Raw genomic sequence first — 15095 nt, 5'->3', positions numbered from 1 at the left:
GTCCCAGTACAGACTGGGTGGGGCCGATTTTAGGGCTTGGGAGAGTGGAACATCTGCACACTCCTGAGCCCTACTGCATGCTGCCTGCGCCATCATGGCTTGCCCCCATCCACACGGGGGGTGGCATGATGATGTATGCGCGGCCTTTCTCCTCATCTGTCGAGCCCCTCTTTCACCTTTTTCACTGTCCAGTTATCACATCTCTATATGGTGATGGGGAATACAATGGCTTGGACAATTCTAATTGTCCAAACAGAGATAAAATGTATCTCTTGAGAAAATTCTAATTTAGTGCTCAATTGTATATCTTTACTGTTTAGGATTTTGTTTAGTTCGTTCATAGTTGCCCTTCGTATTCTTGCTCTTCAGTCTCCATTCAGTTCAATGTTTGACCCAAGGTACAGGAACTCTTTTACTATTTTGTGTTTTTTTTTTTTTTTTTATTTATATACCGCTATTCCAAAGATCATAGCGGTGAACAGCAAGTAAGCTAATTAGCAAGTAAGCTAATTTGCCCCCAACAGTCTGGGTACTCATTTTAGCGACCTCGGAAGGATGCAAGCCTGAGTCGAGCTTGGGCCCTTTGCTGGTCTTGAACTCACAACCTTGTGGTTTTGAGTGAATGGCTGCAGTACAGGCATTTAACCACTGCGCCACCAGGGTTTTGATTTTTGATTTTCTGATTGTCTAGGTTGAATTTATGTAAACCTTCCATTGTCATTATTTTTGCTTTCTTTATGTTCAGCAGCAAGCCTGCCTTTGTACTTTCTTCTTTGACATTCCTTAGTATTTGTTCAGAGTCTGAGATGTTTCCGCTAGTAGTAATGGTGTGATCTGCATATTTTAGGTCATTATTGTTCCTTCCTCCTATTTTACTTCTCCTTCTTCTAAGTGTAAACCTGCTTTTTGTGTGATAGTCTGCATATATTTTGAACAAGTAGCGTGATAAAATGCATCCTTGCCTGACCCCTTTGCCAATTGGGAACTATTCCGTTTCTCCATATTCTGTTGTAAAAGTAGTCTCCTGTCCAGAGTACAGATTTCTTATAAGGATTATCAGATGTAGTGATACTCTCATGATACTGCTTATTAATACAAAGAATTGTCATGTGTTTTTGGAATAAGTACATTCCATCTGTTAACTGAATCAAGAGCCAAATTATGGTTTAAAGAACATTATTTTGAAAAAAATGTAGTCCTATTGCCATAAATTAATACATAAATTAAGGCAATTAATCCATATTTTCAGCATGAGTCCTGTTTATGAATAATTGATTTTACTAATTTTCTTTTGGTGCTTGGAAGGCCTGATGGTTTTCAGTGAGTTTTCAGAGCAATTCATATTTTTACAAAGACCAACACCGGTATTATACATCTTCTATTTTACTTTCAGTTTTGTAGTATTATGTTTAAAGTAAAGAAGTCTGACCTTGTAGACCTGAGGTCTCATTTGGTTTAGCTGCAAAGTAAAAGATACTAATGAGAATGTCTTTGGGATATAATTATGTAGATTTAAAGGAGTGATGTACTTTTAATTATGCCCTGTAGCTAATGTAGATGCATATTAAGCTAAATCATGCCTCTGTGTATTTTCCTCTGAAATTTCTCTTTTCTCAGGCCTTAAATTACTAATCAGATCACTTGTGCACACCAAGGTTAAGTAAACTTGTGGAATAGTGGCAGATGAGATTTTTATATTGTACTTTTAAGGCATCCTGTCAGTTTGTGAATGTAATGTTCTGAGTACACAATGATTTTTAACAAAGGATAATCCTTGGGGCATCTCTGTGATGCCAGCATTGCATGTTGTATGGAATATGGAAATACTGATGTGAGATGCTTTACCGAAATAAATGACTTGGAATAGGGGAAATCCAGAATGTTCCTAATATAAGCTTTCTCACTCTTAATTTTATTCCATGCATATTATTGTGTGTACTTCAGTATTTCTTTTGTTACTTTAATGATTAGTTTTTCAAAATAGTTTTGGGACATATCTTCTCCCAAAACAGGGAAAGATCTTGGTCTTTCTTGTGACCTGTTTGGTCCCCAAACAGGGAAAGATACCCAATTCATTAGGTGTGCATTAAAATAATTTTGGAATACCTTTCTATCTTAATGCATTTATTTGGCTTTAGTTTTGCTCTCTGTTTCTGCTTTTCTTCTTTCCTTGCCTAAGAGGAAAGAAGTGATTTTGAATTTTCCATCAATTTTTCTTTTCATTTGTATTTGTTTCCTTTTTGCTATAAATTGCATGATTTTATTATTCCAATGATATTAGTAAGGCAGGCATATCATTACATCCAGTGGGGCGTCGTTAGCATGAGAAGAGAACAAGTAGAGGAAGAACACAAGGAAGCCAGAGAAGAGTTTGAGTGAGACACGCATACACAGTGGAAACCCTGGCGTGCCCCTGTTGCCTAAGTATGAAAAACTAGGATAGCCCATTTTGAAGGATTCCACTGTCATTTTCAACTTTGAGGAATCCCATGTGGGATTTTATTTTGGAGAGATTATGAATCTGTTTAGTTTATTTGGCAGGTAAATTAATCTTCAGCAAACCATCAGCACTGCATGTGTATGCATCCTGAGAAATGATATTCTTTTCCAAGATCGTTGCTTGTTAAGCTTGAAGATTGTTTGCTCTGTCAGTGACTTCTTCCGTCTTTAATTTTTTGCTTTTGCATCTTTATAGCATTTATATGAGATCACCTGATTCAAGCATTTGAACTAAAGTCTGTGTAATTTACTTGCTAGGCTTGTTCTTTTGGGAAAAAACTACAAAGGAAATTGGGTAACAAATAAAACTACATTATTTAAGGATGAATGGATAGCTTCTACATACTGCGTATATATCAAAAGATTGTCAAAAATTACTCAAAATGTTATGCATTTCCTGAAATGTAACACTTGTAATCGTAGTTATATTGCCAAATTTCATTGTCAGTAGATGCCTGAAATATTATGTTCATTCCTTTATAATTTTTATCAGTGCATGTTTTGTAAGCTTGTGATTGTATCATTATATTTCAAGCCCAATTACTTCAAAGAAAATGAGTGTAATGAAAATTTAAACATATCAGTTTTCCTCATCTTGTGGAACAAAGCACATCAACCTATATCCCAAACTGAATAGTTCATAACAAATACTGTGACAGATTGTTCCTTCTGATGCACACTGTAGAAACTGCCGTTTAAACTAGACATTTCTATTGGTGTTAATTTGAATTTCTGCCATGTGTAACTGCAATTCATATAATTTCAAATGTTAGTGCCTCAACTGTTCAATATGATTACTGTACATGAGGTGTTTGCATTCCAGAAAGCTGAATAGATTGATCCTTGGATGAATTAGATTGTGACTGTATCTATTAAGTATTCAGTGCTAGCATGACAATTTTCAGAAAATTCAATGTAGTTAGTTCATTCTGTTCTTATTTTACTTTGCTTTGGAAAAGAACACATGTTGTAGAATGCAAGTGCTACATATCCAAATGATCCAAAGATAGATTATCCTTTCTTTCTTCAGTTAATCATGCTAGAGTAAGCAGTTTACTTTAAAACACACACCTTCTCCCATATTTAGTTGTTTGCAAAAACAGCATGGAAGTAAGTGCTAATATGGGGAAGCTTGAGTACCTTGTTCACATCACAAGACTATTAGTGTTTTGAGTGCCTTGTCCATCAGGCTGATAGATAGGTTCAATGACAACATGATTGATATATGAGGAAATGTACTCCTTGGAAGGTTTGCCTACTTTTTCTTGAGCTGAACTATTGTTAAAAAAAAGAGCTGAATATATTTTTGTCTTACTGTTTTTATATTTTCTCATGAGTGACATGTGCTTAATTATTATATATGTTACCTGGAAAAATAATTCTGTAGAAATGTAGTGAATGTCAATTGTATTCTTTAACAATATAGGGCATTGTTGTTAACTGCTCTCAAATCAACTTCAATTTACGGAGATCCTATGAATGAGAGACCTCCCGGTCACCCTGTTGTTGACAGCTCTGCTCAGGTCTTGCAGACCCAGGAGTGTGGCTTCCTTGATTGAGTTTATCTGCCTGTAGTGTGGCTTTTCTTTTTCTGGCACAACCATATTAAAAGTACAGGTAGTCTTTAGTTGTACCTTGTTAAATTTTCTTTGTTACCATCCAAATTGTCCTGCCAGATGAGAGGAGGTTTGTCATAAAATAGTAATATGTTTGGGACTTATTAAAGGATTAAATTATTGTATGTAGCTGTGAGTATGCCTACAGGTTACCTGCTGACTTATAGCCACCCCATTAATTTTTCATAGGGTTTTCTTAGGCAAGGAATACTCACAAGGTGGTTTTGCCAGTTCCTTCCTGTGAAATGTAGCCTACAGCAACTGGTATTTGTTGGCACACTCCCATTCAAATACTTGCCAGGGCTGACCCTGCTTAGCTTCCAAGATCAGATAGGATTTAGTGCCTTTGGGATATTTAGGCTCCATTAACTTCTTACACCCAGAAAGGCACAAATGCTCTTTCCCTACAATATTTCGTTGTTACCTACAGGTTCATGTTAGTGTGTTGGAAATAAAACCATTATTCAGCTAAATGCTGAAATTATTCAGCTGTTAAGCAAACATTTTTTAAAGTTCAGCTCCAGTTTTTCTTTCAGTCCATCAGCTTCTGTGCTGATAGTGATAGTGGCAGCTATGTGCTTTCATGAGGAATTACTCTTCTGACCCACCTCTATGTAATAGTTCAGCTCTAAGCAGTTATTTGTCAAGTCCATTTGCTTTTATGTCTCTTTGTCATTCACTCCTGCTATTATTATTTTCTGAAGAGAAAGTGCTGGGTGGGGGGCTTTTTAAAAAAAACAACTGGGAAATGCTTTGGGATTTAAAAATGATATATAAATGTTGGGCATGGATAAATAAATAATAAAACAATAGTTGAGCATTTCTCATTCACTAACTCTTCTCAGAGGAAAGGAGAAACATCAAGAAGAAATAGTATCAAAAACAATATCTAAGTGACAGGCAGAAGCTATCCCTGGCTGCATCTGCATGTACTGCAGAAATCATCTAGTTTGATACCACTTTACCTGCCATAGATCAGTGCTCTGGAATCCTGGGAATTGTAGTTTGCTGTGGCACAAGAGCAGAGCAGAGACATGACTGCGAGCAAGAATCTGTAACATAATTTTTTTAACTTTTACTATTGCTATCTGCTTACCTGTCCCCCTCTTGTGGTATGTGAAAGGTGCAATCTTATATTGGTTGCCCCATAACAATTGTTGCCCATTTATTGTAATTTATTTGTTGATGGGTTTTTAATACTAGCAATCTGATACACAGTCAAAATCAAAATAGTATACATTCAGAAAGTACATATAAGAAATAAATAGAGGAAAAAGAAATAGAAGGGGAAAAAGACCTTTAACTAAAACAGTAGGATTTTCAGCCCCCAATCACAATTGTAATTAAAGAATTTTTTTTAAAAAAGATAGGAAAACATACATTATTCTAGCATTACAGATCTAACTAAATAATCCTACTAGAATTACTGATAACCACAGATTATTACATTGTTATATTTCTCATTACTCAAAAAGTCCACAGTTTCCAATCTTTTTAAAAAAAACAACAACTTCACATGGCCTATTTTTTGAGAGGCCTGCTAAGTTGGCAATTTGGGCTAACTCAGCAACCTTAACAATCCATTTTTCCATCATCAGTGCTTCAATCCATTTCCAAGTTTGTGAAAACAATAATTGGGTTACTGTTACCATGTATTGAAGACATAATTCATATTTATTATCCAGTTCTTTATCCATATTGCCCTACAGAAATACCTCTGGTAACATTACAAAATCTACCTTTACATTTTTTTGAATTAAGACATAAATCTTAGACGAATAACTTTTCGGCTTCTTACAAGTCTACTACATAGGAAAGAAGGAGCCCTCCTTATCTTGAAATCCCCAATATTTTTTTGAAACAATCAATTTCATATGGGCGGGATACAGACGGGCAAAAAGGGGTGTATTCATGACGTCATGAAGGTAGAGCCTTCAGATGGGCCTTACCTGAATGCCGTCATGAACGCGCCGCCCGCACGCCCCAAGCGGGAAGAAGCGGCATTAAAAAGGTGCCGCTTTTTTCCGCTTCTTTTTGATATGCGGCATACGTGCGCATCTCCGTCTGTAAGCTGCTGCACCGGTATGCCAGAATTGCCACGCTGCAAATATAAGTTGCCCGTTTAAAAGCTCCGTGTCAGCTGCATCACATAATGGGTCGGGGTCCGGGACATGCGTGGTTTGCAGTCAGGCTTTAATTGCAGCGTCTGCTGCCATGCAGCTGTGGAAGCTGCGGCACAGCTGCGGCGCATTTTAAGACTCGTAACCCTAACCCTAGAGCTCCATGTGCGCATGCGTTGCTGGAATCGCGGGAAGTTGTAAGTTTTGCCGGCGGATGTTTTGGTTGTAGAAAGTGATAAGGGAAAGTTTGGAATTTAAAGTGACCCCCTACACACATTCCTGCGCCATTTTCACCTGGGAACGGGCACAGTTCGGCTGCTCCTGGCACAGCTGTGCGGCGGTTCCCCTTTGGCACCAGGCAGGATGGCACAGCCATCCACCAGCACCCTGAAAAAAGGCAGGGGGACGTCTTGGTCTCATGCGGAGATGGCTGACCTTATAGCTATATGGTCACAGCCAAACATTCTGCAAAAATTGGAGCAGTCCTACCTGAATGCTGACACATATCGAGAAGTGGAAGAGGCCATGAGAGCCAAGGGCCACAACAGAACTTTGGAGGAGTGTCGCCGAAAATGCAAGTCGCTGAAATCTCAATACAAACAATACAGAGATGCCCTGGCCAGAGGTACTACGAAGGGCACCCCCCGCCCTTTTACAAGGAGCTGCATGCTTTCATTAAAAGTGATGGAAGCATCAGACCCAAAAGACTAGCCACCAGTGGGGAGCGTGTGAGGGTCCCGGCGGGCCAGCCAGCCAGAGCGGAGCCTGTGGTGGTGGAGGAGGAGGAGGACGAGACCCCAGACGTTGAATGTGCCCAAGACCTTTTGATGCCCCCTCAGGGTAAGATGCGCCAGGGCCCCTGGGGGGAAGGGAGGGGGAAATGGGAGAAGGGGAAGATGTGGCCCCGGGGTGGGCACAGGGCAGAGATGACCCTTGTCCCTTGTCATACAGATGAGGAGCAGGAGGAGGAGGAACACCCCGACTCGGGCGATTCCTCCAGCAGCCAGAGACCTCTGGACCCCCGCGCCCTGCTCAGGCGAATGTCTGCTGGGGCCGGGAGCTCCAGAAGGAGACCACCATTTCGTGCTGGATCCTCTTCCACGACCAGCAGCTACCATGAGCGCTCACCTCTCTCCCGGGCCAGTGCACCTGCCAGCGATGGCAGTGAGGCCGAAGAGAGTATGTAAGGTAAACCCTATATTTATGTTTATAACTGCATGGCTCAACTGCGCAATTGTGGCATGTTTCTTTCACTGCTTACTGTGCTGGTATGTTTGCAAGGTTGCTGTGCAAGTAGGCTTGTGAGTGTCCCTGGCATGGTCATGTGCTGCATGTGTCCCACATTCCTAAGGCACCCCTCCCTTGCATGTAAATCTCTCCTTTCCCCATGCCCTTAGTTTGAAGCTCTACCCTTTGCCACAGCTTTGAGTGAGAGTTCCTGCATGGCAGAATGGGGTTGGACTAGATGGCCCTCAGGGTCTCTGCTAACTGTAGGCTTCTGTGACTCTCTGCTTGTATGTCCCATAGTAGGAGGACGAACTGAAGCAGAAGGAGAAGGAGAAGGAGAAGAAGAACCACCTCCAGCTAATCCCATAGCTGCCATGTCAGCAGAGGAGAGACTTGCCACCAAGAAGAAAAGGGTGCGTCCGTCAGCAGCTACTAAAACTGTGGCGGCTGTGGATCAGCTCAAGGCTTGCTCAGAAGAGCACATGGCAGCACTGATGCAGCAGGGGCAGCGAGCCTTTGAGGACAGGGAGAGGGGCAGACAGTCCCGCAGGGAGCTCATGGAAAGGGCACTGGGATTTCAAGAGACGACACTAGGATTTCAAGAGAGGACACTGGGAGTTCATGAGAGGAACCTAGAAGTTCATGTGAGGGCACTGGGATTTCAAGAGAGGAACCTAGAAGTTCAAGAGAGGGCTGTTCAGAACCAGGAGAGATCAATAGACAGGTCAGACCAGGAGCAGAGGCGACTCAACACCACCTTGGAAGCGCAGACTGTTCTGATGGGGCAAATGCTGGAGATCATGAGGGGAGGGCAGGGTGGCCCGAGATGCAGAAGGGTACGTAGGGAGCAGGGTGGAAGAGCCAGGGCTGTCCCCAGGGTCATGGAGGAAGGAGTAGGGCAGCAGGAGCCCCCAGCAAGAGCAATCCTTCCAGCTGAGGAGCAGGGAGTTGCCATGGAGGTGGAGTTGTCTCAGCAGCCTCTTGCTGGGCCATCCTCCAGCCTCTTCAGTGACTCTGTGGCAGTCCCACCGCCCACACCCCGCCCCCAAAGGCAAAGGGCAACTAGAGGGGGCCTGGGATCAAGGGGCAGGGAGCACTGACAAGGCACTAGGTCCCTTGATGTCCCATAAAGACATCATTTCGCCTCCCAGGGCATGTGTTCCCTCCCAGCCCTATCTAATCTATTCTACCCTTCCTGTTCTCTCCTCCCACCATGCCTGGCTCACTGGTCCCCAAACCAGCAATGTCCAAACTCTGTCCTTCCAGGTGTTTGGACTTCATCTCCCAGAATCCCCAGCCACCTTGCCCTGTGGTCTGGGATTCTGGGAGATGAAGTCCAAACGCCTGGAAGGACAGAGTTTGGACATTGCTACCTCACAGCACTCCTGCCTAGCTTTAGACTGCACAGTTGTGCCTAAGCTGTCACATTCACACTCACAGCCACACTGCCGCAGTTGCGCATAATGAACCACACAATTTTTTTTAAAAAAAATAAAGTTTTTTATTAACAATAACAAAACATTTTTTATTTACATATATACAATATATACAAAGGGAAGGGGGAGGGTGAAGGGGGTGGTGGTGAAGGGGGGATGGCAGAGGGGGCAGGGGAAGGAAGCTGCTTCAGGGAGGGGGAGGAGGCGGTGGGGTGGGCAGCCGGCGGAGGATCTCTTGCAGAGTCTCCTCCATGGAGGAGACTCTCTCCGCCAGCTTGTCCACCTTCTCCTCCAGCGCAGAGAACCTCCGCTCCGTCCGGTTCTCTGTGGGGGGAAAAGAAAGAGGATGGTTAGGGTCAGCCTGTGGAGCCCATCACCCACTCCCACACGCAGGGTTTCTGGGTGCCCCCGCTCCCTTCCCTGGGTTCACCTCTGCACTTACCTTGCTGCCGGGCTTGGAGGACTCGATCCAGGGTCCTGGCATCGAGGGCCAAGTCCCCTGGCTCTGCTGGCAGGCGGCGGCTCGGGCCAGGCTCCTCAGCGACGGCGACAGCAGCAAGGACATGAAGCCCTGCCAAAGGGGAAAAAAAGGCCCAAGTTACCATGCTGGCATGGCAGAGAAGGGCACAAGTGTCGTGGGGGCTGCAGTCAGGCAACCCCCACCCCTCACCCTGGGGACCTACCTGCCGCCAGAGGAGCCTGCTCTGGCTGCGGAGGGGCCACAGCAGCTGGTCCTGGCTGTGGCCCACCCTCGGGGACAGCCTCATCCCCCGAGGATGGTGGAGAGGGCGACCTGGAACGGTGCCCTCCCTCCCTCCGCCTCGGCCACACACCTGCAGAAGGGAAGAGGAGGGATGGCATTGGCACCATGCAGGAAGGAGAGGAGGGCAAGGGAAGGGTCAAGGAGGGGAGGACAGGGCATGGCAAGAGCTCTGACTTACCTGGAGGACGGCGATCTTCCGGTCTTGGCTGATCACCCCTGACCCACAGGTCCTTCAGCCGCGAGAAGAATGGTGGCCGCTTGTCGACCGGGGGCTCCTCTCCGAAATCTTCAAGGGTTTCAAAGAACGCTGCCTTGAGAGTTTTAAACTTAACTCTACATTGGTGCAGCGTTCTTTGAAACCCTTGGTTTCGGAGGGCACGAGATGACTCTAGAAAATGCCCCCGGTTGGGCTTGTTGGTGCTGGCCATCACCCTCCTCGCAGCTGCCTGTGGCATCAGGGAGTCCAGGAGGATCCCGACCTCCTCATCGGTCCAATAGGTGAATCGGACCGGGACCCTCCTGCGTGGCGCTGCTATGTTGATCGCCGTCCTGGGGTCTTGCACAGTTGCGCACGGGTATATATGGGCACCTGCGGCTCAGGGCCTTAAGGCCAAGGTGGTCCTAGGCCAATGATAGCTTTCAGAGGAGCAGTTTGAATCTCTCCCCCAATAGATGCCCTCTGGGTGCCCTATTGATACATTCAAATGAGCCATTAGGAAAGCTTGAATTTGAGGGGGATTGATACATTGTCAAAGGGGCAATTGGCAGTTGGAGCTGATGTATCTTTTTGACCCAGGAAAACAGGCGCCAGGAGACCTTTTGTGTGTGTGTTTGTGTGTGTCCCCCTCAGGCACGTGGCAAAACATGCCCACAGCACAGATCAGGAATGATAGGCAGACTCAAACTGTGGATAATGGGATACATTTATTCATGTGCTTATGCTATTACAGAACATTGCACTCTGACATCACAGATGATGGCACAGGAGCCATCCTTCAGATTCTCCTTGTCAGAAAAAAATCTGCCAGGGCATTCCTCACAGTCTCCCCTGCTTTCTTCTTCTCTTTCTCTTGAGCCTCTGTGATTGGTGCCAGGGTGGGCAGCACAAAACGGCGCCTATATCGCATGCCCTCATCCAGGACCCTGCCCTTGGTCTCACAGATGTTGTGCAGAATGACGCATGATACCAGGATGGGCACCACGTTCTCCTCTGCCACCAGCAGTGGGGCAGTGAGACAGCGCCATCTCGCCTTCAATCTGCCAAACGATCTCTCCACGGCCCCCCTCACGCGATTCAACTTCTTGTTGAAGAGCTTCTGTTTGGGAGTGCGGGGGGGTCTTAAACGGTGTCATGAGCCACTTCCGAATGGGGTAGGCACAGTCAGCCAGTATCAGGGGCCCGATCTGCTGGCCTCTGATGTTGATGCTGGGGTTCCCTTGCACATAGATGCCAGCCTCCATGGCCTCGTAGATGAGAGAATTCTGTGCCACCCTGGCATCGTGGGCTGACCCATGCCATCCGAGCTCCACGTCCACGAACCTTCCTGTGTGGTCACATGTCCCTTGCAGGATGACAGAATAGGAGTCCCTTCTGTTGACATAGGCATTCCTCAGCCCCAAGGGTGGTATGATCAGGCAGTGGCACCCGTCCATTAGGCCAACCACTTGTGGGAAGCCGCGGCGACCAAAGGCATCCATAATCTATGGTGGAAAGAAAGGGAGAGAAACAGAGGAATTGAGATGACAACTCTTTTACACGTGCACAACTGCACCATAGCAAGAACAGCAAATGTACAGTGAGGGGGTGACACTTGACACAGAATATCAGAGATCTGCCAAAGATGAAAGGGAAGGTGGTCTGGCTGTCCCTACCTCACGTGCGTTCCCCAGGTACACGGTCCTTGACAGCAGCAGCTTCTCCATGGCCAGGGTAAACTCCACCACGATCTCCCCCACGGTGGCAACGCCAGTCCCAAACAGCGCCCCCGTCACAATGTAGGTGGACTTGTGTGCCAGTGAAAAGACACCAATGGCCACTCTCTTCTCCACCGGGATGGCTTTCCTCATCACTGTGTCTGCCTTCTCCAGTTCTGGGCGCAGGATGCCCACTAGCCTGTGGAAGAGGGCACGGGGCATTCGGAAGAAATGCCTCCATTGCTCATCAGACCATATGGTTGACACAAAGTTGTCCCACAAGTCTTGTGATGCAGGGACCTTCCAGCATCGGCGGAGGCGTGCCACTCTGGCCAGGGCCATGGCACCGCCAACAGTAGCCTGATGAAACGCTATGGCAGCCACTGCCGTTCGCTGTTCTGTGTCATCATCATCATCACTACTGCTGTCATCCAAGTCTACAGCTGTTATGGTGGTGGATGATGGGACCTCCATTGCAGTGGCAATGGAGGCGGAGGGGGCGGAGGAGGCGGAGAAGACGGCGGTGGCATCGGCGACAGCTGTGGCTGTGGATTGCAGCTTCAGGAAGACCACAGGGAACAAAGGAGAGGAGGCATCATGGTGGCACTCGCAATGCGCAAGCGGGCAAGGATGCCAACATCAGCTGATCACCAGGTGGCAGGAGGCCACCTTTGTTCTTGGGCAGGGCGGGGAAAAAAGTTTAAAGGGGCCTGGCGCTTTAAATGTGCACATGCGCATTCCGCAGCCGGCAAAAGGGAAATTGCCGGCTGCTGCTGGAGTGCCGCAGCTGCGCACTTCTCATGCGGCAAAAGAAAAAAAAAAGCCGCGGTTTGGGCTGCCCGTGCGGAAGCTGCCTCTCTCTTTGCAGCGTCCTCCGAGGCGGCGGTATAGAAGCTACGGGTCTGAAACGGACCCAGGTGAGGCGTCTTCACTGCCCCCCGTGTGGAAGCCCCGACACCTGAAGCACGCCCCCGGGGCGGGCGGTCTGGAGGCTCCGTATTCAGCAGAATACACCTCCAAGACGATTTCCCCTGCCCGTCTGTATCCCGCCATGGTTTCTGTTGAAACATTTGTGCACTTGCACATTGTACTTGTCTTTTTCATTATGTTAGTATTTTAAGAATAGTGGTCCTTTGGGAATTTCCTATGTAGATAATACTGGATCATGCAAACTTATATGGCAAGAAAGGAATATATTCCTTCTCTTTCCCTGAAGCTATTTCAACTTTTTCAATCAGTGCATCATGAAAGACAGAAGTGGGCAATACGTGGTTCTCCAACTGTTGTTGAATGGCGACTTCCATCAGCCCTAGGCAGAATTTCCAATGGTGAGATGTGCTGGGAGTTACAGCTTGGCAACTTGTAGAGGGCTGCACTATGCCTCCTGACTGTGTCCTAGTCTAATGGAATACAGTGGCTCAAAGAAAATGTTCATCTGTGGGAATGGAGAACACTATTCAACAAATGGAATAAACCGTGATGAAATCTTATAAGGCTGGTACCTCATCAGCTTAGTAAGAAGATAGAAAGAGAAACATGTTTACTTACTTTGGATGTACAAAGGTTCAGCGTTTGAGATGAATACAGTATTTGGTAACTTCCTCATTCATGCGCGAAGTTTACCCTAAACATATCAGAAGCACCTATTTTTATAGGAAGCTCATTATCACATGTGGACTTTACACCTCTTAGGCCTAAATCTAGTTGTTAGTTTCAACTAGAATAGATCCACTGAATCAATGCAACATGTCTAAGTGTTGGTGGTGTTGATTCCATGGATCTATTCTAGCAGAGACATAAAATTGATTGAGGCCTTAAGCTGCCATTCTTCAGCTGTTTACCAGGGAGAAAGCCCACAGCAGCCAAACCGCACGACTCCTCCGCGCTGCAAAAAAGGAGCGCGGAAATCGCCAAAGCACGCACTCGCAACGTCTCTTCCGGGTTGGGACGTGCGGACGCAGAGCATCTGCTACGTCAAGATGGCAGCGCCCATCTGACGTATTGATTACGCACGAGGGGCAAGGCGTGTCCGGAAGCGCCAGCCCTCGCGCGTAATCACGACGCGATGATGGCGCCTCTTGCGCCCGTCTGTAACGCGCCTTAGATTCTTTTCAATAAGTCCAATTGAAGAAGTGATAACAGTAGAAAACTGAGGAATCAATTTGCAAGGACAAGTGGCTACAATGATTTCCAATTACTGGGTAACTCACTACAAAGAGAGTCCCAGTTATTGCGAAACATAATTTTAATATTCCCTTCCTGCTTTAGCATGAAGACATTCAACAAATGCAAGCACACAACATCCCAATATTTCTTCTTCCATAGTAGCTGAAATTATTGACACTGCCCCCCTCCCTCCACCAAGGTTATGTGCAATTCAGATATAAACTAGCAATTGTTCTTTTATGTTTCCACTATTCAGTTTGACAAAGGATATGCTTACAACATCCGGCATAGCTATGGAAAAGAAGGCAAGAGAACTGATTATACTCCATTCAGCTGCATGAAAATTATCATGTCCAATCCACCAGGCCAAGGGGATTATCATGGTGAGTGCTTACACCTGACATGTTCACAATGCGTGGGAACCCAGCGGCTTTGGAAACCAACTGATTGGCTGGCTGTAACACTGGCAGAAGTTAGTTTTGTAGCTTATGCCAGTCATCAATGTCAAGCCTAGTGTGCTGTTACTTTTCTAGTGATTTGTCTTATTACAGAACTAGGTCAAGCAAGAGAGAGTCATTCAGCAGCAGTTCAATATGCATTCCACCGAGCTTTTTAGTGCATCTTGCTTTTGCTGCTGTGTTTTTTACTTTTTTCTCCCCTAAGATGTCTCAAGACAAACAGCAAAGTTCCTCAGTACTTTTTTCTTTGTGTATACAGTCTTAGATAGCAATTCATCATTTGATTTTTCTTGAATGCTCTCATGAATCATATTAAATATTTTGAATCTTATGAATCTCTCTAGAATTAAGTACTAATGAGGTAAAAGAGCACATCTTTGACTTGTCTCAAGATGGCATATAAAAAATGGAAATCTAGCAAAATATGTAAAACAATGGGAACAGATAATAAATAATGGAAGTAATCAGTGGAGTATAATGGTAACATTTGAATTTTTTGGATTAATTGATGAATCATATATAATTATAACCAATATTAATCCTTTTGTACAAGGTAGAATTAAGATGTATTTTCTTTAATTTAAGAACAGATTGAAGGAATTAGATGTAACACTATGTATTGCTAGCATTGGAAGTTTGGAAGATAATCTAAAAGGATGGAACTGATACTGAAATATGTGAATGTAAACTAAGTAGATGTTTAATAATTGATTTGTATTGTGTTATGTTTCTGTTTAAAATGTTTTTAAAATGTTTAATAAAAATGTTTAAAAAAGGGATATAGAAAAACAAGTTATCTTGCAGATATTGTGGTTTTTATCTCAAGCAGTAATGTGATATCAAAAAACCACACTCAAGTTTATGTTGCATAGAAATCTTAAGTCAACAGAGTTTGA

The 15095-nt window shown here is 45.0% G+C and overlaps 1 protein-coding gene across 3 annotated transcripts in view; it reads left to right on the top strand.

The window, feature by feature from the left end:
* The window catches only part of LOC149311407 (DNA primase large subunit-like), a 113001-nt gene that overhangs the window by 81096 nt on the left and 16810 nt on the right, over positions 1-15095 (top strand). For all 3 annotated transcript variants that reach the window (XM_089528564.1, XM_089528565.1, XM_089528562.1), the window contains exon 11: positions 13998-14124. In XM_089528564.1, coding sequence (XP_089384690.1) covers positions 13998-14124 — 127 coding nt within the window. The remainder of the gene's footprint in view (positions 1-13997; positions 14125-15095) is intronic.

This window comes from Sceloporus occidentalis, unplaced genomic scaffold, assembly GCF_023333645.1.
Source record: "Sceloporus occidentalis isolate IW3139 unplaced genomic scaffold, rSceOcc1.0.p SCAF_6, whole genome shotgun sequence".
Taxonomy (NCBI): Eukaryota; Metazoa; Chordata; class Lepidosauria; order Squamata; family Phrynosomatidae; genus Sceloporus; species Sceloporus occidentalis.
Note: the sequence above shows the minus strand (reverse complement) of the source record. Positions and strands in the feature narration are given on the sequence as shown.